The sequence below is a fragment of the Panthera onca genome, chromosome B4 (genome assembly GCF_046562875.1).
Source record: "Panthera onca isolate mPanOnc1 chromosome B4, mPanOnc1 haplotype 2, whole genome shotgun sequence".
NCBI lineage: Eukaryota > Metazoa > Chordata > Mammalia > Carnivora > Felidae > Panthera > Panthera onca.
In genome coordinates this window covers 114,445,135-114,466,892 of record NC_138345.1, presented here as the reverse complement: position 1 = coordinate 114,466,892, position 21,758 = coordinate 114,445,135, and the positions used below count along the sequence as shown (strand labels likewise).

At 41.2% G+C, this 21,758-nt stretch overlaps 2 protein-coding genes across 4 annotated transcripts in view; one reads left to right on the top strand and one right to left on the bottom strand.

The window, feature by feature from the left end:
* Positions 1 to 813: 813 nt before the first annotated feature.
* NUDT4 (nudix hydrolase 4) lies at positions 814 to 18,283 on the bottom strand. 2 transcript variants are annotated; one of them, XM_060656784.3, is made up of 5 exons: positions 17,757 to 18,283; positions 7,732 to 7,842; positions 6,445 to 6,489; positions 3,985 to 4,072; positions 814 to 3,693 (listed from the first exon to the last, which is right to left on the bottom strand). In XM_060656784.3, the coding sequence occupies exons 1-5, from the start codon at positions 17,853 to 17,855 to the stop codon at positions 3,491 to 3,493; spliced, it is 546 nt and encodes a 181-aa protein (XP_060512767.1). In that variant the 5' UTR covers positions 17,856 to 18,283; the 3' UTR covers positions 814 to 3,490. The 2 variants fall into 2 exon arrangements, with proteins under 2 accessions (XP_060512767.1, XP_060512766.1); XM_060656783.3 differs by having other exon boundaries at positions 3,985 to 4,069; positions 17,757 to 17,979.
* An 88-nt stretch (positions 18,284 to 18,371) lies between these two features.
* The window catches only part of LOC132693961 (uncharacterized), a 183,854-nt gene continuing 180,467 nt past the window's right edge, over positions 18,372 to 21,758 (top strand). The window contains exons 1-2 of one of the 2 annotated variants that reach the window (XR_013556684.2): positions 18,372 to 18,686; positions 20,401 to 20,503. Coding sequence is in view for 1 of the 2 variants with exons in the window: in XM_078449628.2 (XP_078305754.1) it covers positions 18,604 to 18,686 (83 nt within the window). In the remaining variant the exon portion in view is untranslated. The remainder of the gene's footprint in view (positions 18,687 to 20,400; positions 20,504 to 21,758) is intronic. The other variant, XM_078449628.2, reaches the window with a different exon arrangement.

Sequence of the window (21,758 nt, the reverse complement as noted above, 5' to 3'; positions counted from 1 at the left end):
GTGCTATATAGGCAACAATGCTGGGCATAAAGCAGATGCTGATTATTGCACAGCTTCTGATAAACACCAAGAACTTACGAAACAAAGTGTTAGCTGGAAACTTCATTTGAGACAGAATCCACTTAGGGCATTCCCGCTTTCAACCATTTTGAGGAGAGTAATAAACTCGACTAGGGTTTAGGGTTTGTCTACGAAGTTCAGCTTAGAGGTACCTGCAGAGAATTCTTGTATCCCAGTGTGTGAAGACAGTATTGGAAGATGCCAGGCTCCCCCCCCCCCCCGCCCCCCCCGCAATAGTCCTAGTCAAAAGCCAAATGAGGTTTGAATGGAACTTTTACATGAGGATTCTTAAGTTGGTCTTGGGCAAACAGTATTTTGGGGAAATACAATGGTGGACAAGGTGACTAGCCATTTACCCTTCTAAAACAGCTAAGTGATGGTAGTATATAAAGTTATCTGCAGCATGTTATAGCAGAGTACTTACGGAATAAAGTCTAGAAGAACTTGAAAATTATTAAGAAACAAAATCTACAGAGGAACAGAAATGGCAATAAATAAGACAACCATAGCATGGCACCACGAGAATGGTATCTAGTAAGACAAATATCCATTTGGGAGAGTAATGGCAGGTAACACCTGACTGGCAGGAAGTTCCTTTAAACCCAGTTAGGAAGTGGGAAGTGTATAAAGTATAAACTGAGAGATGACCTTTACGACCCATCAACGAGAGAACAGTAACATTTTTACAATGGAATGCCAAACAAGTTTTCCACTTGGACGATGTTCAGTTATGTTAAAAAAAAAAAAAAAAGGTAATTTATTTCCATTTTTATTTGGTTTCCAAATATAAAAAAAGTCAAGATTCTTACACCAATTATCTCAAATGAGACCATGCAAGGCAATTTAGAGTGTATACAACAGTCATCAACACCCCCCACCCCCACCCCTTCAGTTTTGCTACTTTATACAACTGTGATTGACAGAAAATTGAATGGCATGTGCCCGTTTGGAATATTTCACCTGTTTATTTAAAAAAAAAAAAAAAAGCCACACACACAAAACTCCCCAACAATTATTCAGGATAGTTGCTACTTTGTGTCTGCAAGTCAACTTGTAACCTAGTTATTTTATTTAGGAGGCACATGGGACTGAAAAATTTAGCTGCCAATTTCATCCAACTACCCCACAGAAAGCACAAATGATTCCCAACAGTGTAAACTTTGGAGGGTTGAGATAGTAGACACTATTTGTTGTTATGTGTAGTAGATTCAACTGTTGAGCCTGACAATGTTGGCTTTTTCTCTTCACAGAAATCTTAGGGCCTTTCCTCTAATTTTGCTAGACTGGGTTCCAGAAGAATAGTAAAGAATCCCTCATGTGAAATTCGAAGTGTAACAACTGTATTCTGTTGTGTCATACCCATTTTTGCTAGTTGCATAGACTAAAGACAGTTGGTTTGCTAAATGGCACTGAAGAAAATCCTGACCCGAGTGGCACTACTTAGTCCAAATGCTTTTGACCAAAGAAAATTATACAACAATATTTATAGGCTCACTTTTTAAGAGGTGGCGGACATTAATACTGTACATATTTTACATGTCAAATACATAGTCCAAGAGTTTATAAAATAAGTTCATGCATTATTACCTCTAAGAATATCATGTACAAGAAACCTCCCTCCCCCAGTACTTGTGACAGCATTTCAGGTGGACAGTTTTATATACAAAATCCAGTTTCTCTGCCGTGTTAAGGTATGTAATTTAAAGAAATTTCAGATTACTGAAAAAAAATCCTAGTCCATTGAAGAGTGATAGAAAGTGTCAATCTGTGGATTTAAAATGCTTCTTTTAAAAACACCCAGAATGGATAACCTCTGTACAAAGAAAAATATAAAAACTCTGGATGATCATGTTTGATCACACTACATAATTTCAAATGAAATGTCATTGGTTAAAAGTTTTTCTACTTTGCTCATTCCTCTGACAGCATTAATTTGTGAACTAATGCTTATATTTCAGCTGCATTTATGGCACAAGATCTTTTTTAGAACAATGGCACTGATTTTTCTTAAGTGTAACAGCACTATTTAGCAGCAATTATAAAGGTTAACAATTTGTGGAACAAATGTACAACCATACTTACTTTCTACTCTATACTCACCAGTTACAATATTTACAAGGCTAACGTCTACATAGATCTTTCACTTGCCCCCCAACCCCATGTCTTATTCAAAGTTTGTTTTCCTCCCATCTCATTTGTGACTTGGTGGTCGGCGAGTACAGGAGTTTCAGACAGGGTACCTTACGTGTTTTTCAATAGGATTCTTGGTGGTGAGTGAGTATAAAGACAAGTGTTAAGACGAAATTCTTAGCTCAGGTATGTTCCAGTGCCCCAAAAGTTACAGGATAAACAGTACTTATTGGCAATCTATAAAAGATGAGACATTCTGAGGTGTCCTAATATCTAAGTGTGTAACAGCTGAACAGTAAGAAGGCCATTTTACTCAATTGTGATGCAGTCACCACTGATCAGCATTTGAGGTTAGACTCTAATCCTGTGGTTAGTAGTACCAGCAAGTTTAACTGAAGAGGGGTCAGTAAGTTCAAAAACTGGAAATGTATCTTTAAAAGGAATTTACATCAAGGGTATTCTGGTTCTCAATCAAGTATTCTGTGTAAAGAGATTATAGATAAAAGGAATTGGCAACCTAGCATGCTAACTCAAGTTCCATGAACACAGTTTTTCATGATAAGATGTATTTACTGCGTGCATTTTTCTTACAACACCTCTCTAAAAACCACTCTATATAGTTAAACTTTGTGTTAAAGGACTATTGAGTTATTGGGCGGGGCGGGGGGGGGGGCAGGAATTGGCCATATTGGGTAGCTAGTGACATAATACCAGTTGTGAAAACAGACAAATGAGTTAAATTTCTGAAAATAGTAAATTAAGTCCTTTGTCAAAACAGTTATTGAACCATAAAGTCCAAGTCTGGAATTTATGAATTAAAACTGTGATCCTATGAAACAAGTTTACGGACCAGTAGATTCGTTTAATATCAAGAATTATTTTCATAAATCTCCACAACAGAATTTGTTGAATACCTTAATGCTATGAATGAGAAAATAACTTAGAGGGAAAAATATACCCACAAGTAAGGTGATCTGGCAAAAACCACAGACTGACATCAAATGGACAAAAAAACTGAACAAAATGTTGTGAAAAAATGACAACTAAAATGGGGGGTGGGGTGGGGCCGGGGGCATAGTTAAGGCATCTAAAAAAAATTACACATGGCTTTGGCTTATTAAAATATTTTACACTTTTTTTTTTTTTAAAGAAGATTTGAAAACATCTGAAAAACATGCAAATTGTTTGAAAATCCTGCATGGCAAATTCAGACAGTTTGCAGGCGTCATTCAGATGTTTGCCAAGGAAAATACAGACCTCTCCCCGTGAGACTGCACATGGGAGGCCCTCCCCATTCTCTCTATCTTACACTGGATGGCAACCCAGAGGTCTGTGCAGCAGTCACAAACAAGGTGTTGTTATCTGGAAGGGAAGGGACCGTGGAATTTCCATTGGTTGGAGAACAACCCAGCTTTAGTTTTTCCAGATACTCTGCATGTACAGGCTTATGACACTGGAGAACTTTGATGGCATCTTCTACTTTGAACCATTCTCTCTTCCTTCCTAGAAAACAGTAGGACATTGGTCAGTATATAGTAAAGTCACTTAAAAAAACTAATAAGCCACATCCTTTGACAGTGCCCCTCACTCCTCCCCTACAAATAATAGCTTTATTGTTTTTTGGAATGGCTTAGACAATAAATAATATGTTGGGGGAAGAATTTTGATGTAATTCAAATGTGGACATACTGATCTTATTAAAAAAAGGTAACCCAAAATAATTTAAGACGAAAAGTCTACAAGCACATAGTAGCAGAATTAAGACTCTGGATGGCAAAAGGAAAGGGAACTTACCTATATTAACAGAATCTTCCCAATCTTCTAAGATTTCAGTGACAGTAAGAACATACACATACGTTCTGTGCTTTCGGTCTTGGTTCTGCTTGAATATAAAAAGAAAAGCATTTTAATCTACAGGAACTAGCCATTACACATTTCCGAGGAGAAGAATTCAGTTGTGGCATACTGCTGACTAGCACATAGTCAAGCATACACGGTTGTCTAACCCAGTACAGAAGGGAGTTTTCTGTAACACAAAACATTTAAAATGCTGAAATTAGCTCCCCACAGGAAACATTTAGCACCTTTGATTTCAACGTACGTGTTTTTTAAGAGACTAATTCAATTAAGTATTGGCAGTTTAAAAGCTGCCAGGTGAACTATGCACAACCAAGGTTGAGAATGGGCTAGTCATTTCTGGAATGTTTTAGTCCTATATGCTGAAACTCAATTTTTTACCCATATTAAAACTGCCACCTTGTGAAAATTAAACGTGAGTTGGTCTTAAAATGAAGGGGCTCACTACTTTCATCTTGATTTAAGTTAGCCTCGTTTACTATAGTCTAGGACTTCAGATTATTGTCTGAGTTTTTTAATTTCCTTTTTAAATGTTTATTTATTTTGAGGGGGGAGAGCCAGGAGGGGCAGAGATAGAGGGAGAGAGAATCCCAAGCAGGCTCCTGGCTGTCCGTGCAGAGGCTGACACAGGCTCCATTTTACAAGCTGCAAGATCATGACCTGAGCTCAAATCAAGAGTCAGACCTTAACCAACTGAACCACACAGGTACCCCCCCCCCCCCCCTTTTTAAGGTAAACTTTCTACATCCTACGTGGGGCTTGAACTCATGGCCCTGAGATCAAGAGTCACGTGCTCTACTGACTGAGGCAGCCAGGTTGCCTGATAATTGCCCCGATTTTTTCCACCACAGACAACCTGAGTAATACACTCAATTCAAATAGCGTATTAGGTCTTTGGGAAGGAATAGGAACAGCAAAAAATGAGAGGCATCTCTCACATAAAACATTACTAGTCGGGGCACCCGTGTGGCTCAGTCGGTTAAGCGTCCGACTTCGGCTCAGGTCATGATCTCTTGGTCCGTGAATTTGAGCCCCGTGTCGGGCTCTGTGCTGACAGCTCAGAGCCTGGAGCCTGTTTCAGATTCTGTGTCTCCCTCTCTCTCTGACCCTCCCCCATTCATGCTCTGTTTCTCTCTCTCTGTCAAAAATAAAGAAAAACGTTAACAAAAAATTACTAGTCATTATTATTAAGAACCCATTGTCTTATCTCTGTATGTGGAAAATAAATACATTTATTATTCTATGTTCAAAAATTCATTGAAATCACCAGAGTGAATAGGCAGGACAATTCTAATTTTCCCTTATATCTTCTAAGGAGAAAGGTACGTTGGTTACTATTTTCTGTTCAGATTCTATGAAATGTAAATAGCACTTGTAAGGCAGTTAATACTATTATCTTTCTATGTTATATAAGCTTTATTTATAATGTGAGACGTTTTCTTCAAAAATCTTACCAGCATATTGACAATGTGCTATTTGTACCATGGCTATTCTGAATTACAGAAAATCTTCAATGTATTTTTCATTTCAACCAGGAGATGGTGCTGTTCAATTGGGTAAGGCAAGTGCTGAATTCTGGGAAAGTCTGAATATTAAGAACTTCACTACTAACATTGTATTCTGGGAGTCATCAATTCTACCAAGTGCTCCACAATCTGAATTTCTGAATTCTGTAAAAAGCCTTAAAAATCAAATTTATATGGTTCTACCAGAAGGACTGAACGAACCCTTAAATATTATCTTGAAAAAATATGTCACGATGTGTCAGGTATACAGGTATACCATATATCTATGTCTGACTCTTGGAAGAAAATACATTTGAGAATAGTTTGGGTCTCATGACCTGACTACATTTCTCCTTACCTTCCACAGAATACCTGCCAATTCCAAATTCCTTCCACAAATTCCATTCTGCCTTCAGTAATAATAGATTATACAGGAGAATTCTATGCTGTTAGCATCTATTCTTTGTATCTTGAGTTTTCTACCTTCATACAGTCCTCTAAGGATTAAGTCATTATTCGTGTATCGTCTACATGTTATGCACTAAAGGCACAGGGTACATTTCCAGACAGTATCCACAAGAGACCTAAGTCCTTCGGTGATACTGAGGACACTGTACCTCCTAAAAAGTTTATACCTAAACAATATACAGTGAGCCAAGAGATCTTTCTCTATCAGCTCCACTGTATTGTCATATATAAAAGTAATTTAATGCTGCATAAAACTGATGGCACATCAAAGTTAGGTAACTTTTACTTCCCTTCCCCCTAATCCTTATAACTTACTTGCTTACTGATAAAAGGAATGTCTAACTTGGGCTGCTGCCAGATTATCTGGCCAGTTAGGAAAGAATCATTAATTCTGTTATCAGCAAGGATTACTTTTGTAACTCACCTCAAATATGCCCAGGAGTCTGCCTAATTTTCCTTTGACTCCAGCCTATTATAAAAAAGATGCAATGTAAAACTGTTAGCTTTCATAAGAAAGGTTACACGAACGTTATTTTCTAGCTATTTCAACTCAAGGATCTAAACACAATAGGCCCTTCCATACCAACCCTGCCTCTGTGAAGATTTTTTGGCTATGCCAAGATTCATGACCTATGGTTTGCTATACAACATGGTTTAATTTATTCCATATACAAGTTCAGACTGATCAGATTTGTTGTCATTTATTTTGTAAGAAATGACAGGGATTGACCAAAAATTAGACTTTCTACCAATCTGGGACAAGCTTCACGAATGAAAACAGACTTTTTTCTGAACCAACTGATCAATCCCCTTCTTACTTAAAGGACTGTCTTTCTTGCTTGCTTTTTTCACATGGCTTAGGAGGTACAATTCTTCCTCTAGGTTACTCTCCTACTGCAGTCCTCATTACTTTACCGGGACTGGGACAGGTAACAGACTGACGGGAACTGCAGTGTGAGCCCATGCCCATCCACACTGCATCAGTGCCCGCTGCCGCCTCTATCTAGGGATGCGCTCTTCCCTCAGAAAGCTGCTCATCCTTCGAGACCCATCTCTCTGAGACCTTTCCAGCTACACACCAAGACCCAATGGGAGCATTAGCATTTGCTTCCCATTTACACCCTCACTGCTGTTCAATAACTCTTATGGCACTTAATATGCTGTTTTGTCTCTGAGTAGAAAGCAAGTTCTATCATCAACTATAAGAAGACAAGCAGGCCGTGTATGCTTCTGTGCATGTGCGTGCGCACCACTTTTTACTGAACTTTATGACAAAACGAGTAGAATAAAAGCAATTTGCTTCTTACTCATTTGAAAAAATTACAGCACATGATTAATGTCTCTGAGCATTCTTGCAGTGCATTGCAGTGTAATATTTATTAACCTTGCTCTGAGACAGGGCCATCCTGTTCTACACTGATCACTGATCAGGCTTACTGCCTGTTATACAATTCCATGTTACACAATTCTGGAGGACTTCTACATTCATTTTTAGCTCTCTTTTACCAGGCTTAACAAATACCTGCTTAACAAAATGCTAGCTATGGTCACCCGCTTAAAAATCTTCAGTCAGACAACAAAAAGAGCACTCATGTGACCTGCCTTGCCTTCTTCTCAGTGCACGTAGCCAAAGTGCCACAGGGAACACACCGTAAAATCTCAAAATACGGTGTGTGTGAAAGGAGAGCAAATAAGCTACTACTCGTCTCACCTCTTCATAAACTTCCCTGACGGCAGCACCACCAGGTTCCTCCTCTGGCTCCATTCCTCCTCCCGGGACAATCCATTGGTCTGGGTACCGACTGCTGCTCACCAACAGCACCTGCAAGACCAACCGCGAGTGTAGGCCCCACAGCCTGCGAAGCACTACGGACGTAACGTTCTCAACCCTTTACAAGGCTGGAGAGCCCTTCCTGATTAGCCCATTTGTAATTTCATTAAAATTATTAGGTGTACACATTATACCACAAGAAAGCGCAGTTGACAGCCTTTGTAAACACTCTTGGAATTCAGAATTCAACAATAATGTAATCACACCACGAAATCATTCTGAACCTAATGAAATGACTTCAACTACCAGACTCAATTAGTAAAATTCTCTAAATCATGGATACCAATGAAAGATAAAAGTGGATACTTGGGTTTACTAGCCCCAGAACTGCGTGCACTTAGGTTTGTGGTCGTATCTGCTATTCGTGAGTTACAGAATCTTATTCTTCTCCAAATTTAAGGATATGTGACCCTAGGCAGGTCACCCTGTTCTTACCTATAAAGAGTAAGGATACTTAAAAGATAACAGATACTGTGAAAAAGGAATAGGGGAATTCATTAAGTCAATGCCCGGTATATAGAGAGTTCTTGTTATTTTTACACTTATGATTAGGTGGGAAGAAGTACCCTTCATATTCCAAACTTCTATAAATGGGTAAGAGTCACTTCTTTTGATATCAGGCAGCTATAATTTATGATCTAGGAGAGACGGCAAGCTACAGTTGAGTGCATTGCTTGTTTTGTACAGTCTGTGAGCTAAAAATGGTTTTTATATTTTTAATTATATGAAATTCAAATTCCACTGTTCATAGATAAAATTTTATGAGAATCCAGCCACACTCATTCATTTTTCACATGTTGCCTATGGCTGCTTTGATGCTGTAACAGCAGAGTTAGGTAGCTGTGACAGAGACTGCATGGTCCACAAAGCCTAAAATACTATCTGGCCCTTTATAAGAAAAGTCTGCAGACCCCAATCGAGAATAGCATTAACCTTTAAATTTGCAAATGCTTTTTAAAAAACAAACATTACCACAGAGTATCCTAGAGGTTCACTACTTAAACAGTACCTGAAACAAGTATTATATACCCATCTTCTACATGAAAATTTGTGGGCTAGGTTAGGTTGAAATGCACCCAACTTAAAACAGCAACAAAGGCTTGGCTACTATGATAAATAAGCAAAGGATGTTTATATGAAGTAACAGGTGTCTTAACCAACTTGAACAAAAATGGTTACAAAATTCCCTTAGTATATTATCTCTAAGTAAACAAAGAACATTCTTTCCAGATAAATCAATCAATTCAGAGCAAAGTATGATCCCTGATGTGTACTGGTCTTCTGACACGCCACTGGTCCTATCTGCCCAGCTCCCACTCTCCTGCCGCAGGAACTGCTGGCACTTGAGAGTTCATAGCCAGCACAAGGATTCACCTCCCACCTGAGGAGGCTGCCAGAAACTCAGCCTTCCCCCAGGATGACAGTAACTCCCAGAGTTCAGCAACTCCCACCTTTCCCCCAGCCTTGAACACACTGAGTTGGAAGATAAGGGAACGTCTATTCAGGCACCTATCCCCTCAATCTGAAAACAAAGCAGCACACTTTTGCCTATGGACACACCATCATCGCAGAGCAGTGATCAATTAATGCTCAAGGGGTCTGAGTGTTGTTTCTCTCATCCTTTAGCTGGACAGGACTCCATTGCTTCTGCCAGCTTCATTCCTTCAAACGAATAACTGGCAAAACAATGCAAATCCAGAGAAAGCACTGTAAATTAACAACAGCTGATAAAGCCTTAGCTAAAATATGAATGGCTGACTGTGAGGGTACCACCAAGTCCGAATATAGCAATTTTGGTCAAATGAAACATAAAACAGCTTTAAATTTAAAGTATTAGCAAACGGGGCTTACATATCAAAATTAGAAACTAAAGAGCCAGAATAAACAAATCTAGCAAGAATTAGAAAATACTGGTTTAAACTCAAAGATGTTTTGCAACTGTACAGATCATACCCAAGATGTATTTCATTCCTTGATGCACCCAATGATGGGCTGATAATCTACCATTCAGTACACCAGTTTCCTCCAAGCACCTATCCTTGTAGAATTACTGAGTGTTTATGAGACTTAAATACCTTATATCCTGGCCTAAGCACTCGATGTTGGCCATTACTAGCTCTTCTGCTTTCCTACTAATTGAATTGCATCAGCCTACCAAGAACTAGGCTTTTCCCCCAAATTTTGCCAGTTGCATTCGTTTTATAATTATTGAGAATTAGTGATGAAATGAGGGCAAAAAGGAATTATCAAAAAAGACTTTGCAAAGATTAAAGGTAGGTTATTATTAAAAACTGCTATCAAATTAAATATGGATGAGACTACTGTAAAAAGGAAATTTAAAAATCCAGAAAGAGCCTGCAAGTCTTCAAAGTTCAATTAAAATTCTTTAAACAAAGTGAGACTGCGAATCAGATTTCATCTTTTGTTTTACTCAAAAAGGAAGCTTACCAAATATCTATGGTATTCCAAGGCTTTGGCCTATATATTGAGATTGGCAAGTGTAAGTTTTTAAGTTAAAATAAAAAATGCTTAAGGTATAAAAGCATATGTCTTGCATCAAGGGAAAAGTAAACTGTACTGTTTCTGACTGCAGAGTTGGAGGCTTCTTTTCCTGGTCACTAGGTGTGGGTTACGGACAATCTAGTTTTTATTGCCTGGGTAAAATTCTTATTATTATTTTTTAAATATAATTTCTTGTCAAGTTAGCTAACATACAGTTATATAGTGTGCTCTTGACTTTGAGAGTAGATTCCCATGATTCATTACTTACATACAACCGGTGCTCATCCCAACAAGTGCCCTCCTCAATGCCCCTCACACATTCTCCCTCTCCCCGTCCCCCCATCAACCCTGTTTGTTCTCTGTATTTAAGAGTTTCTTATGGTTTGACTCCCTCAGTTTGTAACTATTTTTTTTTCCTTTCCTTTTCTTCCCTCTGTTAAGTTTCTCAAATTCCACATATGAGTGAGAACATGTATCTGTTTTTCTCTGACTTATTTCACTTAGCATAGGTCCATCCATGTTGTTGCAAATGGCAAGATTTCATTCTTTTTCATTGCCGAGTAGGTTGGATGAAATTCTTAACTACCCAATTCCAACTTCCTTGATTACCTTCATAATAGGACATGACACTGCAGGGGCTTGCTAACTGGAAAACTACATTCTTATTTATTTAGTAAACAAGGAATTTCAAAACCATCAATATTCATAAAGTTGGAGTCCTGAAAAAATGAAATTCAGTGTCATATATCTAGGTCAATGATAATTCCCATCTGTCCCAAGATAGTATTTAAGAGATAAATTATATAAGGTTAATAATGTTGAATACCCATTAGTATAGTCTGTGCCTGCTTTTCTGAACACTTATGCTTCTAATTGAAATCAAATCTTTAATCTGCAGCCTACAGGACATAATTCACATATGACTGAACTCGTCTTCCAAAAGTCAGTGACAGGAAATCCCTACATGCTTCCACAGTTCCCTTCATAAATTACTTTTTCTAAAGCCTCATGAAAACAGATCTGTATGGTTTTGGACAAACGATTTAGCAGAAACTGAGACCTTATCGTGCAAGAATCCCCTGAGATTCCAAAATGATTAAATTTGATCAAACCATTAACTTCAAATGTATCTTTCCAAAATAAATGAGTAATTAACACCTGTAGTATAGAATGATCAGCATCTAAACTACTAGTTTAAAACATTTGATAATGAGCCTTTGGTAATGAAACAGATTTGAAAACCAGTATGTTTCATTATGAATTTGCCTACTCATCTAGAGTACTTCATTCGAAGTTCAAGTGAGGTCAAGGCCACATTATGTTTGTTGTTTGTTTATGGAGTGGGGAGTGGTGGTGATTACCTAGCAGGGTAGAAGAAATGAATTTGAATAGCATAAGCAAAGACCATTAAAATCCCTACTACATGTTAGAAGAACTGTATCACAAATCATTATTATTCCATATCCTCGGGGGGGGGGGGGGGGGGGAAGCCATCTAAACATTTCTACAACATCCCCAATCTACTAGATCTGTACTTTAGCATGCTTGGTAATGCTCTAAAAACATTATTTAGGTTATAAAATCTTAGTAAGGGATACACCAATAGCTGACAAATCCAGACCTGGTTGTTCATAGGTTTTAAATTCCTTTTCAACTACCTGTGTAGGTATATTACATTTTGTGTATCCAACAAGATGACAGTCTGCCACATTAGTGACAAGGTGATGGAGAGGAAAGCAGGCATTCAACTTTCCAGATAGGCCAGAGCTGAGTCCAAAGGAAAGATTTACAAAAAGGTTAGTCAATCCACCAGGCTGCAGAATTAGACTTGAATCAGAGTCAACCTCAAAGCCAGTGCTGTTGCCCACCTTCATATAAGCATTCCTGCTACTATACTATCTGACCTCAACCTTCCTTCCATGTGTATCCAACATTCAACATAAAACACCATTCACCTGTCATTGTTAAGAAGCCATTTCCCACATTTGTCTTTTTCTTCGATTCCTAATGTTTTAAGCATTTGTTATATAAGTACTTCTCACTTTAAGTAGCAGTAGTGTAGTGATAATGGTCTACTTGGAACCAGCCCTGAGTCTTACTAGACAACAGTTTGTCTATGAATTGGAATAATCTACAGTATAGATTCAAAACCCTACTATCACCTAGTAAGTCCTCCTCACTGGAGGTGTGTAAGAGCTTGCAAACTAAAAAAATGCTGTTCAAGATTTGAGCATGGAGGTAAATTAAATTCTTAGCTCTATACACCAAGTGGCCCCCAAATGCCATTTGTGTTTCAGCTTTCACTCTTATAACTGTTCTTGGTCACATCTTGCTTCTGGGAACAACTAGTCACTACAAATGACTATTTCTTCCCCAGAAAAAAAAAAAAAGGCTATCTGGAAAACCCCTCAAGTGATCCCTAAATTAGGAATGAAGAGTTTTAAACTGTAGCTATTTAGAAGCTGTATTGGGGTTTTTGTTCTTTCTTCTCATGTTATCATGAACCAGGGTGCATGAATGGTTTAAAACTACTTTACCACAGTTAACTGTATTAGGGGCTCTTAATCAAAATTAGGCCAGCAAGCAGTATATTATTAGGAACACCCAGTATGCACACAGACATTTTAAAAGATCTTAAGTTACGGCAGTGGTTACTGTATCCATTAACCAGCTACCTACTGCTACTATTAAACAAGTTAATAGTCCTATTTTTTGGACTATTGAGGCACAATTGTATAGGAGGGTCAGAAATAACAGCTCATTTTGGGAAAATGTGTTTAACTCAGATTATTGCTAGACAAGAAAAGATCAAAATTCCAAATTCAAGTACAGTTTCTCTTGAATGCGTATTGCTTTTATACCATCATAAAGTTGAAAAATCACAAGTTGAATCATAAATCAGGGACCATCCTTATGGGATTGGTAGATAGAAGAATGCTAAATTGGACTGATCATGACATTTTCTTGTAGCACATCAATGTTTTGAAATGATGGGCTTAGCTTTTACACACACTGGAGAAAGCCTTCGTGATATATACCAAGAGCCTAAAACAGATGCAAATTGTACAAAAATGCCTTCCCTTGAAGGAAGTGGCTGCTTAAGTGGCCCAAGAAGCCCTTTATGTCTAGGAGAGCTGCAGGCATAGATGATATTTCCCTCTGTTTAGAAAAGATTGCCTTCAGATAGTTATTTAATTTTCATTAGAAAGTGGTCTCCACTTGAAGCAAGTATCTTCAGAGCCTTAAATCTAAAAGGACTTCTGCAGAAGTATGAGCCCCAGAGTGTTTATCTGAAAAGGCAGACTGCCTGTTGACCCCAAGCATACAAATGTTAGTACATATACACATACGTACAAATACTGTACTAGCATTTCTTATTAAGATTGTTTTTATTAGAGCTCTGGTTTTAGAGTCCCACAGGTTTTAAGACCGCTTTTCCCAACCAAGTCTTAGTGCATGATTTTGTAGAATTCAGGCATTTTAGTTAATACACATTTGGCATTTGGCAGGTGGTAGAATGCAGTCCCTGGCTCAAGGAGCTTAAAAGCTAATTAGGGCAGTAAGTCCAAGTGGAAGAGTAATAGGCAGTTCTTAAGACAGTTTTGTTAGTGTTTCTCACAACTGTGCCTGGATTCCACCCAGAATCAGTCACTTCTATTTCTCTTTTCAGCACTCTATCTTATATTGCTGCTAGATGATCCTCAAGCTTGAATACATTTAAAATGTAAATGTTCCTGTCTTGCCTAGCAACTCCTTAGCCTTATATATTAAGGTGCTCTTTTTCAACCATTATTTGTTCAATGCCATCCCAAGTTGCAGTTCAACTAGTCCACAGCCCCAAGTCTTGCTCTGTTTGTGATGCTTGGTCCTTCCTCTCTCACTCACTGAAATCCAGCTCCAGTGATCTTAACCCTGCTGTCAGTACCTGATGATACTCTTCCCCTACTTGATTTCCCTTTATGTCAGTTTCTGTCTGTCCAAACACTACAGAATGTTTCTCCTATGTTTACTCCTATGTTTCTTAGGAGCTGATACTTTTCATCTCTGCATCCCTGTTCAGTTATATGCAAATGTGTTGAACAGAATCCATTTCTGGCTACCTTTTGTGAATGTACTGTCCTCTTTCACTGTACAAACACAGTCTCCCAGCTACTCTATGGGATGCTTATTTGTGGGCTTGTGTGGAAGCCCAACCACCAAAACTAAGGGTGGTTCCCTACAGAACCAGAGACAGGATCAAATGAACAGGAGATTTAGAAATAAAGGACCTGCACTCAAAAAGATCTGCCAGCTTCCATGATCTTGGGACAAGTTAACTCTGCTGCCTAATTTCTTACTATACAAATCCTAATGCTTATTTACCTCGCGGGGAAGATAAAATGGGCAAATAATAAAACCACCCCAAGAGAACATAGACTGCTGTTTCTTCCCTAAAACAATCTGTTCTCAACTAAGGGTTACTGAGAAATCCTTCAGTACAAGGAGAGCCATCCTGGAGCACTGCATAACTTTTTGTGGTCAAACAGCAATTCTTATTTTATTTCAATTTATACTTTATAAACATTTCGTCCTTAAATAAAGCATACATTTAAATCTCCCAACAGGGATCTAGGTGTTATTAACCCAGGAGGGGGAAAAAGTCTCATCTATTAGCTAAAGAGGTGGATTCAGGCTGTTTTGTATCTTATCCTTGGAAGGCTACCAACGTAATTTCAAAAGAGTGAAATCAAATTCACAGCAAAATAGCAAGATGTTCAGGAAAGCTAACAGATTCATCTTTGTCACTATTATATAATAGAAGGAGCCTCAACTATATACAACTACAAAAATGAAGATCCTAGACCACACATTAAAGTTGGCTGTGCATTTTACTTAGAGAATTCCAGAGCCTTCCCTCACAGCGTATTCTCTAACCAACTGACTTGGTTTCTCAACCTGCACGGTACCAGATTTATTTACATAACAGATTTCTCTAATAAATGCTCCAGAGCTTGCTCCTTACTTCATTTTATCTAATGGCACTAGTCTGTGGACTCAACTCGAGGCTAGGAATTTAGCATTTATTACAGTAGGAACAATTTCCAAGCACGAAATAACTCCTTTATCTGTTACAGGAATTTCTGAAGTGTTCTTCAGGCTTTGCTTTACCATTCACACAATGCAGATCATTTCAATTTCCTATTTCCTATATCTTCCCCTGGGAACCGTTTTTAAAGCCTGAATTCCAAGTTCAGGTTATGGCAAGACTTCAAAGTCATCACTTCCAGAAAGGCTTCCAAGCTCAGCCTCACAAAATCTCTCATTCAGCAAATAGTGTGCACCCAATTGCTATGGAGCCCTGTGCCAAGAACCCAGCATCAGAAACAGGGACTGGATCCTGAATTCCGACTCTACCACTTCCTAATTATGTCATTTGGGCAAAGTACTTAGGCCCTGCAACCCTCTCCTCACCTACAGACCAGCACAAAGAGGATTAAATGCAGCAAACTTAAAAGGTCTTCAGGCAAGTCCCACACAGTAAAAACACTCAACTAAGAATGTGATTACACAATAGTGAGCAAATTAGACAAGATCCTTGACCTATCTTGATCACTCTGGGCGGCTATTATATGCTTCTATATTCAAAGTTTGTTTTTTCCTAACGGGGCTTCGATGCACTTAATGCTTATTGACTGTTACTCTGTAAATGTTAAAAACAAAACAAAACAACCCCACAAAAACCTATCTCCTTCTAGTTTCTAGCTCTCCTAAGTGGCCTCAGGTCATAGAGTAAGAACGACTACACCACTGAGTGTACACTATGTCATATTCATCCTAACTGCAGGGATTAGCAATAAGGAAGCCATTAAATTCCTGTCTCCAGTTTTAGCCTGGTACTTTATTGGACACAGTTGGTTATGGAAGCAGAATTCAGATTAATTTTTTCCAGGTCTAATCATTTTAGGAGTGGCAATGCTTTAAAAAATGAAAAAAAAATTTTTTTTTTTAAGTTTATCCATTTATTTTTGAGAGAGAGGCAGGGGAGGGGCAGAGAGAGAGAGAGAGAGAGAGAGAGAGAGAATCCCAAGCAGGCTCCACACTGCCATCACGGACCCCAATGTGGGGCTTGAACCCATAAACTGTGGGATCATGACCTGAGCCGAAACCAAGAGTCTGACACTTAACTAAGCCACCCAGACACCCCTAAAATAAATTTAATGTTTATTTGGGGGGGGGGGGAGGGGTAGAGCATGAGCAGGGGATGGGCAGAGAGAGGGGGAGACACAGAATCCGAAGCAGGCTCCAGGCTCTGAGCTGTCAGCACAGAGCCAAACGCGGGGCTCAAACCCACCAACCGTGAGTCGAAGTCAGATGCTTATCCGACTGAGAGGAGTGGCAATGCTTTATAAAATATTTTCTTGGCCACCTTGCTTTAAGTAAATTTAAAACAGTGAACCATTTTAAATTAAATGGAACTGAAACAAGGAAAAACTGTTCTCCAGGAAAACCTTGAGAGCCTCACTATCAACCCAGTGAAGAAAGGTAAATTAAAGACTGGCTGCTTACTCTCAGAAAAAGAAAGGCTGCTCGTCTCCAGATGTCAAGCCAAATACAGCAAAGTTAAGAAGCCTTGATAAATATGCTGAGAGCTAGAGGTTACGGTCTGAAAATGGCAACTCTGCCCACCTCTAGTCCATCTTCTTCCTCAGGCATTATTCCACATTTTTCACTAGCCATCTTTCTACAGTCAGAAAACTTTAAAAAGAGGCCTTTAAATATATATGTGTGTGTGTGTGTGTGTGTATATATATATATATATATAATAATTATGCCAAGTGCTTGCGAGTTAAAAGGTCCACTTAAGAGTGGGATTGAGAAAACTAGACCGAATGGGGTTTTATTTTAAAGCACGGGGATTGCCTGGCTATTCCACAAACATCCCTAGGTTTAATCTGAAACCGCAAATTGCCGTAACATGGAAGGGAAATGTAACACAGGCAGAAGGGCTTGGGCTGCAACACTCACGCCATTTCTGCCGCCTCCGTTAGCACTCAAGGTTTATCTGGCTTTACTCAATTCGCTAGTTAAAATGGTGACTCCCGCCCGAAGCGACCTATACGGCCCGGGACCTTCCCGCCGGCCAGGAGGCGTCTCGGCCTCAGGTCCTCACCATGGCCCGGCAGAACACTGGGCTGGGCGAGCCCCTTTGTCTCCTCTATCAACCCAGAGAAAGGAAGGAAGGAGGGAGGAAGGGCGGGAGGGAAAGAAGGAGGGGGCTAATCCCTCCTAGCCTGGTGGCCAGACGAAGGGTCGGGCGAGCAAGGTGAAGGGCTAAGACCCCCACCCCGACCGGCCCTGGCCCCCAGCCCCCAGCCTGTCCCGGCGCCGCCGCGGGAGGCGCAGAGCGTGCTGGTCGCCCTCACCTCGTCCTCCTGCTCACTCCGGAAGCACAGGCACGCCGCCCGCTTCTTGAAGCCCTCGCGGTCATAGGTCCGCGTCTGGTTGGGCTTGAACTTCATCATAGAGGCGGGCTCTTGCTGCCGCTGCTGCTCCGGCCGCCGCCGCGGGGGCCCGGCTGCCGCCACCCCGCCGGGGAGTTGGGGCGTGGGCGAGTCGGGGCGCAGGGGCGCCGGGAGGCGAGGCGGCGGCGCGGGGAGTGACAGCGAGGCCGGTCGGTCCCGGAGCCGGCGGCCGCTTCGACGCGGAGGAGGGCGCAAGCGCCGGTCACTGCTGCCCGGGTGTCGGAGAGGAAGAGCCGCCTCTGCCCGAGCGTCCGCCGCTCTCCATGGAGCCCGCCGCCCGCTCGCCTCCGCTCCCTCCTCCTCCTGCTGCCGCCACCGCCGCCGCCGGGGGAAGAGCGAGGCTGGAAGCTCACGCCACAAGGAGGCAGTTTCGAGGACTCGCGGCAACCGGGCAGCAACGCCGCGGCAGCTTCGCACCGCCCCCACCGGCTCTGTATTTAAGTGAGCCCGCGCAGCCCCGCCCCTGCGCGTCCCGCCCCGCGCGCGCCACCGCGCCTGCGTGCCAGGACCGTTGCGGCGGGGGAGGGGCCTCGGCCGCGTGGCGTCCAGTGGTCCGCGGTACCTGCGGGCTGGGGCTGCCGCCTCCAAACGCGGGATGGAGGTGGCCGGCTAAAATGTCAGCTAAGAGGCAAAGACCCCTCCCTGCCTGTTTATAAACACCACCACTTTCCCATCTCCCATAAATGCCACCTCCAGGAGAGGAGGTCCAACTACGTACATCCTCACAAAGTTGCACCCGGGTCAGGAAATGCCTGGCTGCACCGCAGCGATTGCAGTCTCCGCAGCAACTGACGCCCAGAGTTCGCTCATGAAGTGCGGGGAGACACGAAGGTGAAGGCCCGGAAAGGGGAAGACGTTGGTTCAGAGGTTTTCGTTTGGGGGGGGGGGGTGGGGAGGTGTTGCTTTGGGGGTTTTGTTTGCTTTCCAGGGAAAAGAGGGCAGGCAAATTTCCTTTTTTTTTTCCTTAAAAAAAACACTTTGGTTAGGGGGTCGTTTGTATTTTTTTTAAGTTTATTTATTTACTTAGAGAGCTGGAGAGGGGCAGAGAGAGAGAGAGAGAGAGAGAGAGAGAGAGAGAGAGAGAACCCCAAGCAGACTCTACGCTGCCAGTGAAGGGCCTGCTGCTCTAATTCACCAACCGGAAGCTCATGACCTGAGCCGGAAGCTCAACCGACTGAACCGCGCAGATGCCCTCTGCCCCCCCCCTCCCCCCCCGTTTGTAGTCTTGCGAGAGTCCATTCAGTCTTAAATATTTCTTTGAAGCTGTGGATAACATCTTCCACTTTGTCCCACCCTCTGGAATGTATTCATTAATACTGGCAATGACTAATATTTATGAAGTGTTTTGCACGTGTATTTCATGCTCAGTGACAGGCAGCTAGGTACTGGGGCCACAACACTAAATATAATGGGATTTCTGCTGTCCAGGAGTTTAAAGTCTTCTGGGGACTTGGGACAAACAATCTTTCCATTTCAGAGTGTCATTCAAGGGTTAAGATAGGAACTGGGAGGCCCAGTGTTTAAGAAGCTAACCCAGTCCACCCTGACCCCTCCACAGAGCCCAGGCTACTTAGTTCCACACATACTTGACTGTTCCGTTTTCATTCCTAGAGGGCCTACTGTGTGCCAGGCATTGGCATCTAAAACCAGTCCCAGCCCTGTCAGGATCTTAAGCACCTGAGAGCAGACAGTCAAATATCAAACAATCACACAAGTACATGTAAAACTACAAATGTGATTAGGTTGAAGGTGGTAGAGGGTTTCAGAGGCAGATATGACCAGACCTGCAAGTCAGAAAAGGCTTCCTGAGGGCAGCAAGTCAGGAGCTCACGGCTGAAGGAGGAAGTGGAGCTAAGGCCACTAAAAGCCTGGTGAACTTCAAAGCTGAGGAAACTGGGACTTCTATAGAGTCCAGTGGGAGAAGGAACCAGGAGAGTTCATAGAAATGAGAGAAGGCCCATGTGGCTACAGACGGGGTGGGGGTAGCTGGGTTCCACCTTTGGCCCAGAGGGTTGTGAGGCCTGACCATTCAGAACCTGGGGACCCTTGGTGAGTCCAGAGTAGGGCACTGGTCTTCCTGTTCTAGATTCTAACCTCCTTCAGGTTCACGACTGCTGCATCTAACTTTATCACTTTCTTAACTCCAGAACCAAGCACAAGCAAGTTTGTACAGTAAGCTAATGTTGAATGAGTGATTTAAGAAATGAGATTTTTACCATGGCACACTTGGAAATCTTATCAAGTCTATGCAGAGACATTGTCCAAGCCTTACTTTCTTACAGAAGCCACTTGAAGTGTGTTTCCAGATTTATAAACAGGGACTGAACACATCTAGCTAGGGACTCCATTTTGGCCAATATGCAAATATTATTTTAGATAATTGGTTCTAAAAATTGATAAAGTGATTAATCTCACCATAGTCTTTCTGAATGATAGAGAAGATTAAGTTTCCCTTTGCTTAAAAATTCAAAGGTCTGGCTTCTAGTTTGTGTTCAGTGAATATTAGTTGATTGGATGTTGGTTTACTCAAATCTTTCCCATTTAGTAATTACACGAGGTGAAGCATGAATCAGAATTAACTGAGGAGGAAGGAGGAGGATGCCTGGAACTGACTCACTGAAGGGAGGAAAAAACTGCACAGAAAACTGGTGAGCATGAACCTGGGACCACTCGTGTCAGGTCCCAGACCATTGCATTTGGTTGAAAAGATCTTGGGTTCAGGTCTTACTGCACCAATCACTATATGTCACTTTTCTCATCTGTCAAATAGGTATAGTATCGTTTATACCATTTCATAAAAGACCACAGTGGATCTGAGAGTGCATTAAAACTATAAAGCACTTAAACAAACATGGAATATTATTAACAAGGAAGTTTTCATTGGAGGTCTGCCCTCCTGCTCCTTTCCTGCTCTTTTCCTCAAGTAGTTAGAGGAGTAATGGAGAGGGCCGGGTGCTTGGGAAGGGCTGTGAATTTTCACACTGGGAGGGAAGGGTTTTATTTTAAAAGGAATTTTGCAACAAATGATTTGAATGGAAGAATTCTATCATATAAATAACCACCCCTTACTTTTTTGTTAGTTAATTTATTGAGTTAGTTTTTGTAATTATTTGAGAAACAGCTAAGAGAAAAGGAAATTTGTCTGACTAAAATGATGGAATAGAGGAAGGCAGAATTACAATGCTGGATCTTCATTTCCGGTGTCAGTTCCTCAGTATTTCCTCAGTATTAGGGTGCAGCCTCCCCCCTCCCTAAAGCTCCCTGCTTAGTATTGTCTAACAGGTATTATGCATCTGAAATGCGCTTAGGCACTGTTCAGAGCTTAGATCATATCCAACCAGATCACAGTTGAGATAGACACATGGTGTTTTTCCTCTGCAGGGCCAGTAAGGACTGGGCTATACCAGCCTGTTTCCTTGGGGATCAGAGTCCAATTTCAGGTTAATCTGTTTAGTTCACTGAGCACAGTCTTGTCTTACCTAGAACTAATAGTACACGAGCTATTTCTTGTACTATTTTCAAATATTTGGAGCCATCAGAGAGGGGAACCAACTTTCCCTCTGCAGGGTATTTCTTTTCCCTCAGTCTTTTCATGGGAGGCAGTGGAATAGGGGTGTGGTTCAGGGAGCTTGCTGACTTCCCTTATAGCTGACTCACAGTATTATCATAAAGTAAGTTCTGTCTCTCAAGGTAAAACTGATCATGACAAATGATCCCTTCCTATGTCTTTCCAGTGATAATCATAGCTAGTCATTACCGAACATCACTCAGTGCTGGGTGCTTTTCATGATCACATTTGAATAATCCCAGCAGCAGCAGTATTTATTGTCCCCATTTTACAGGCAAAGAAACAGGGGCAGCCTTCTGTCTTTGTAGCCCGTATTCTTAACTCCTGCTTAACTC

Excerpts from the sequence above, each read along its gene's own strand:
- NUDT4 (XM_060656784.3), bottom strand. The coding sequence starts at position 17,855 with ATGATGAAGTTCAAGCCCAACCAGACGCGGACCTATGACCGCGAGGGC. Across the intron at positions 6,490-7,731 it reads TCAGGGAAGTTTATGAAGAG|GCTGGAGTCAAAGGAAAATT; the intron begins GTGAGACGAGTA and ends TTTTTATAATAG. Across the intron at positions 3,694-3,984 it reads GGAAGATTCTGTTAATATAG|GAAGGAAGAGAGAATGGTTC; the intron begins GTAAGTTCCCTT and ends ACTGTTTTCTAG.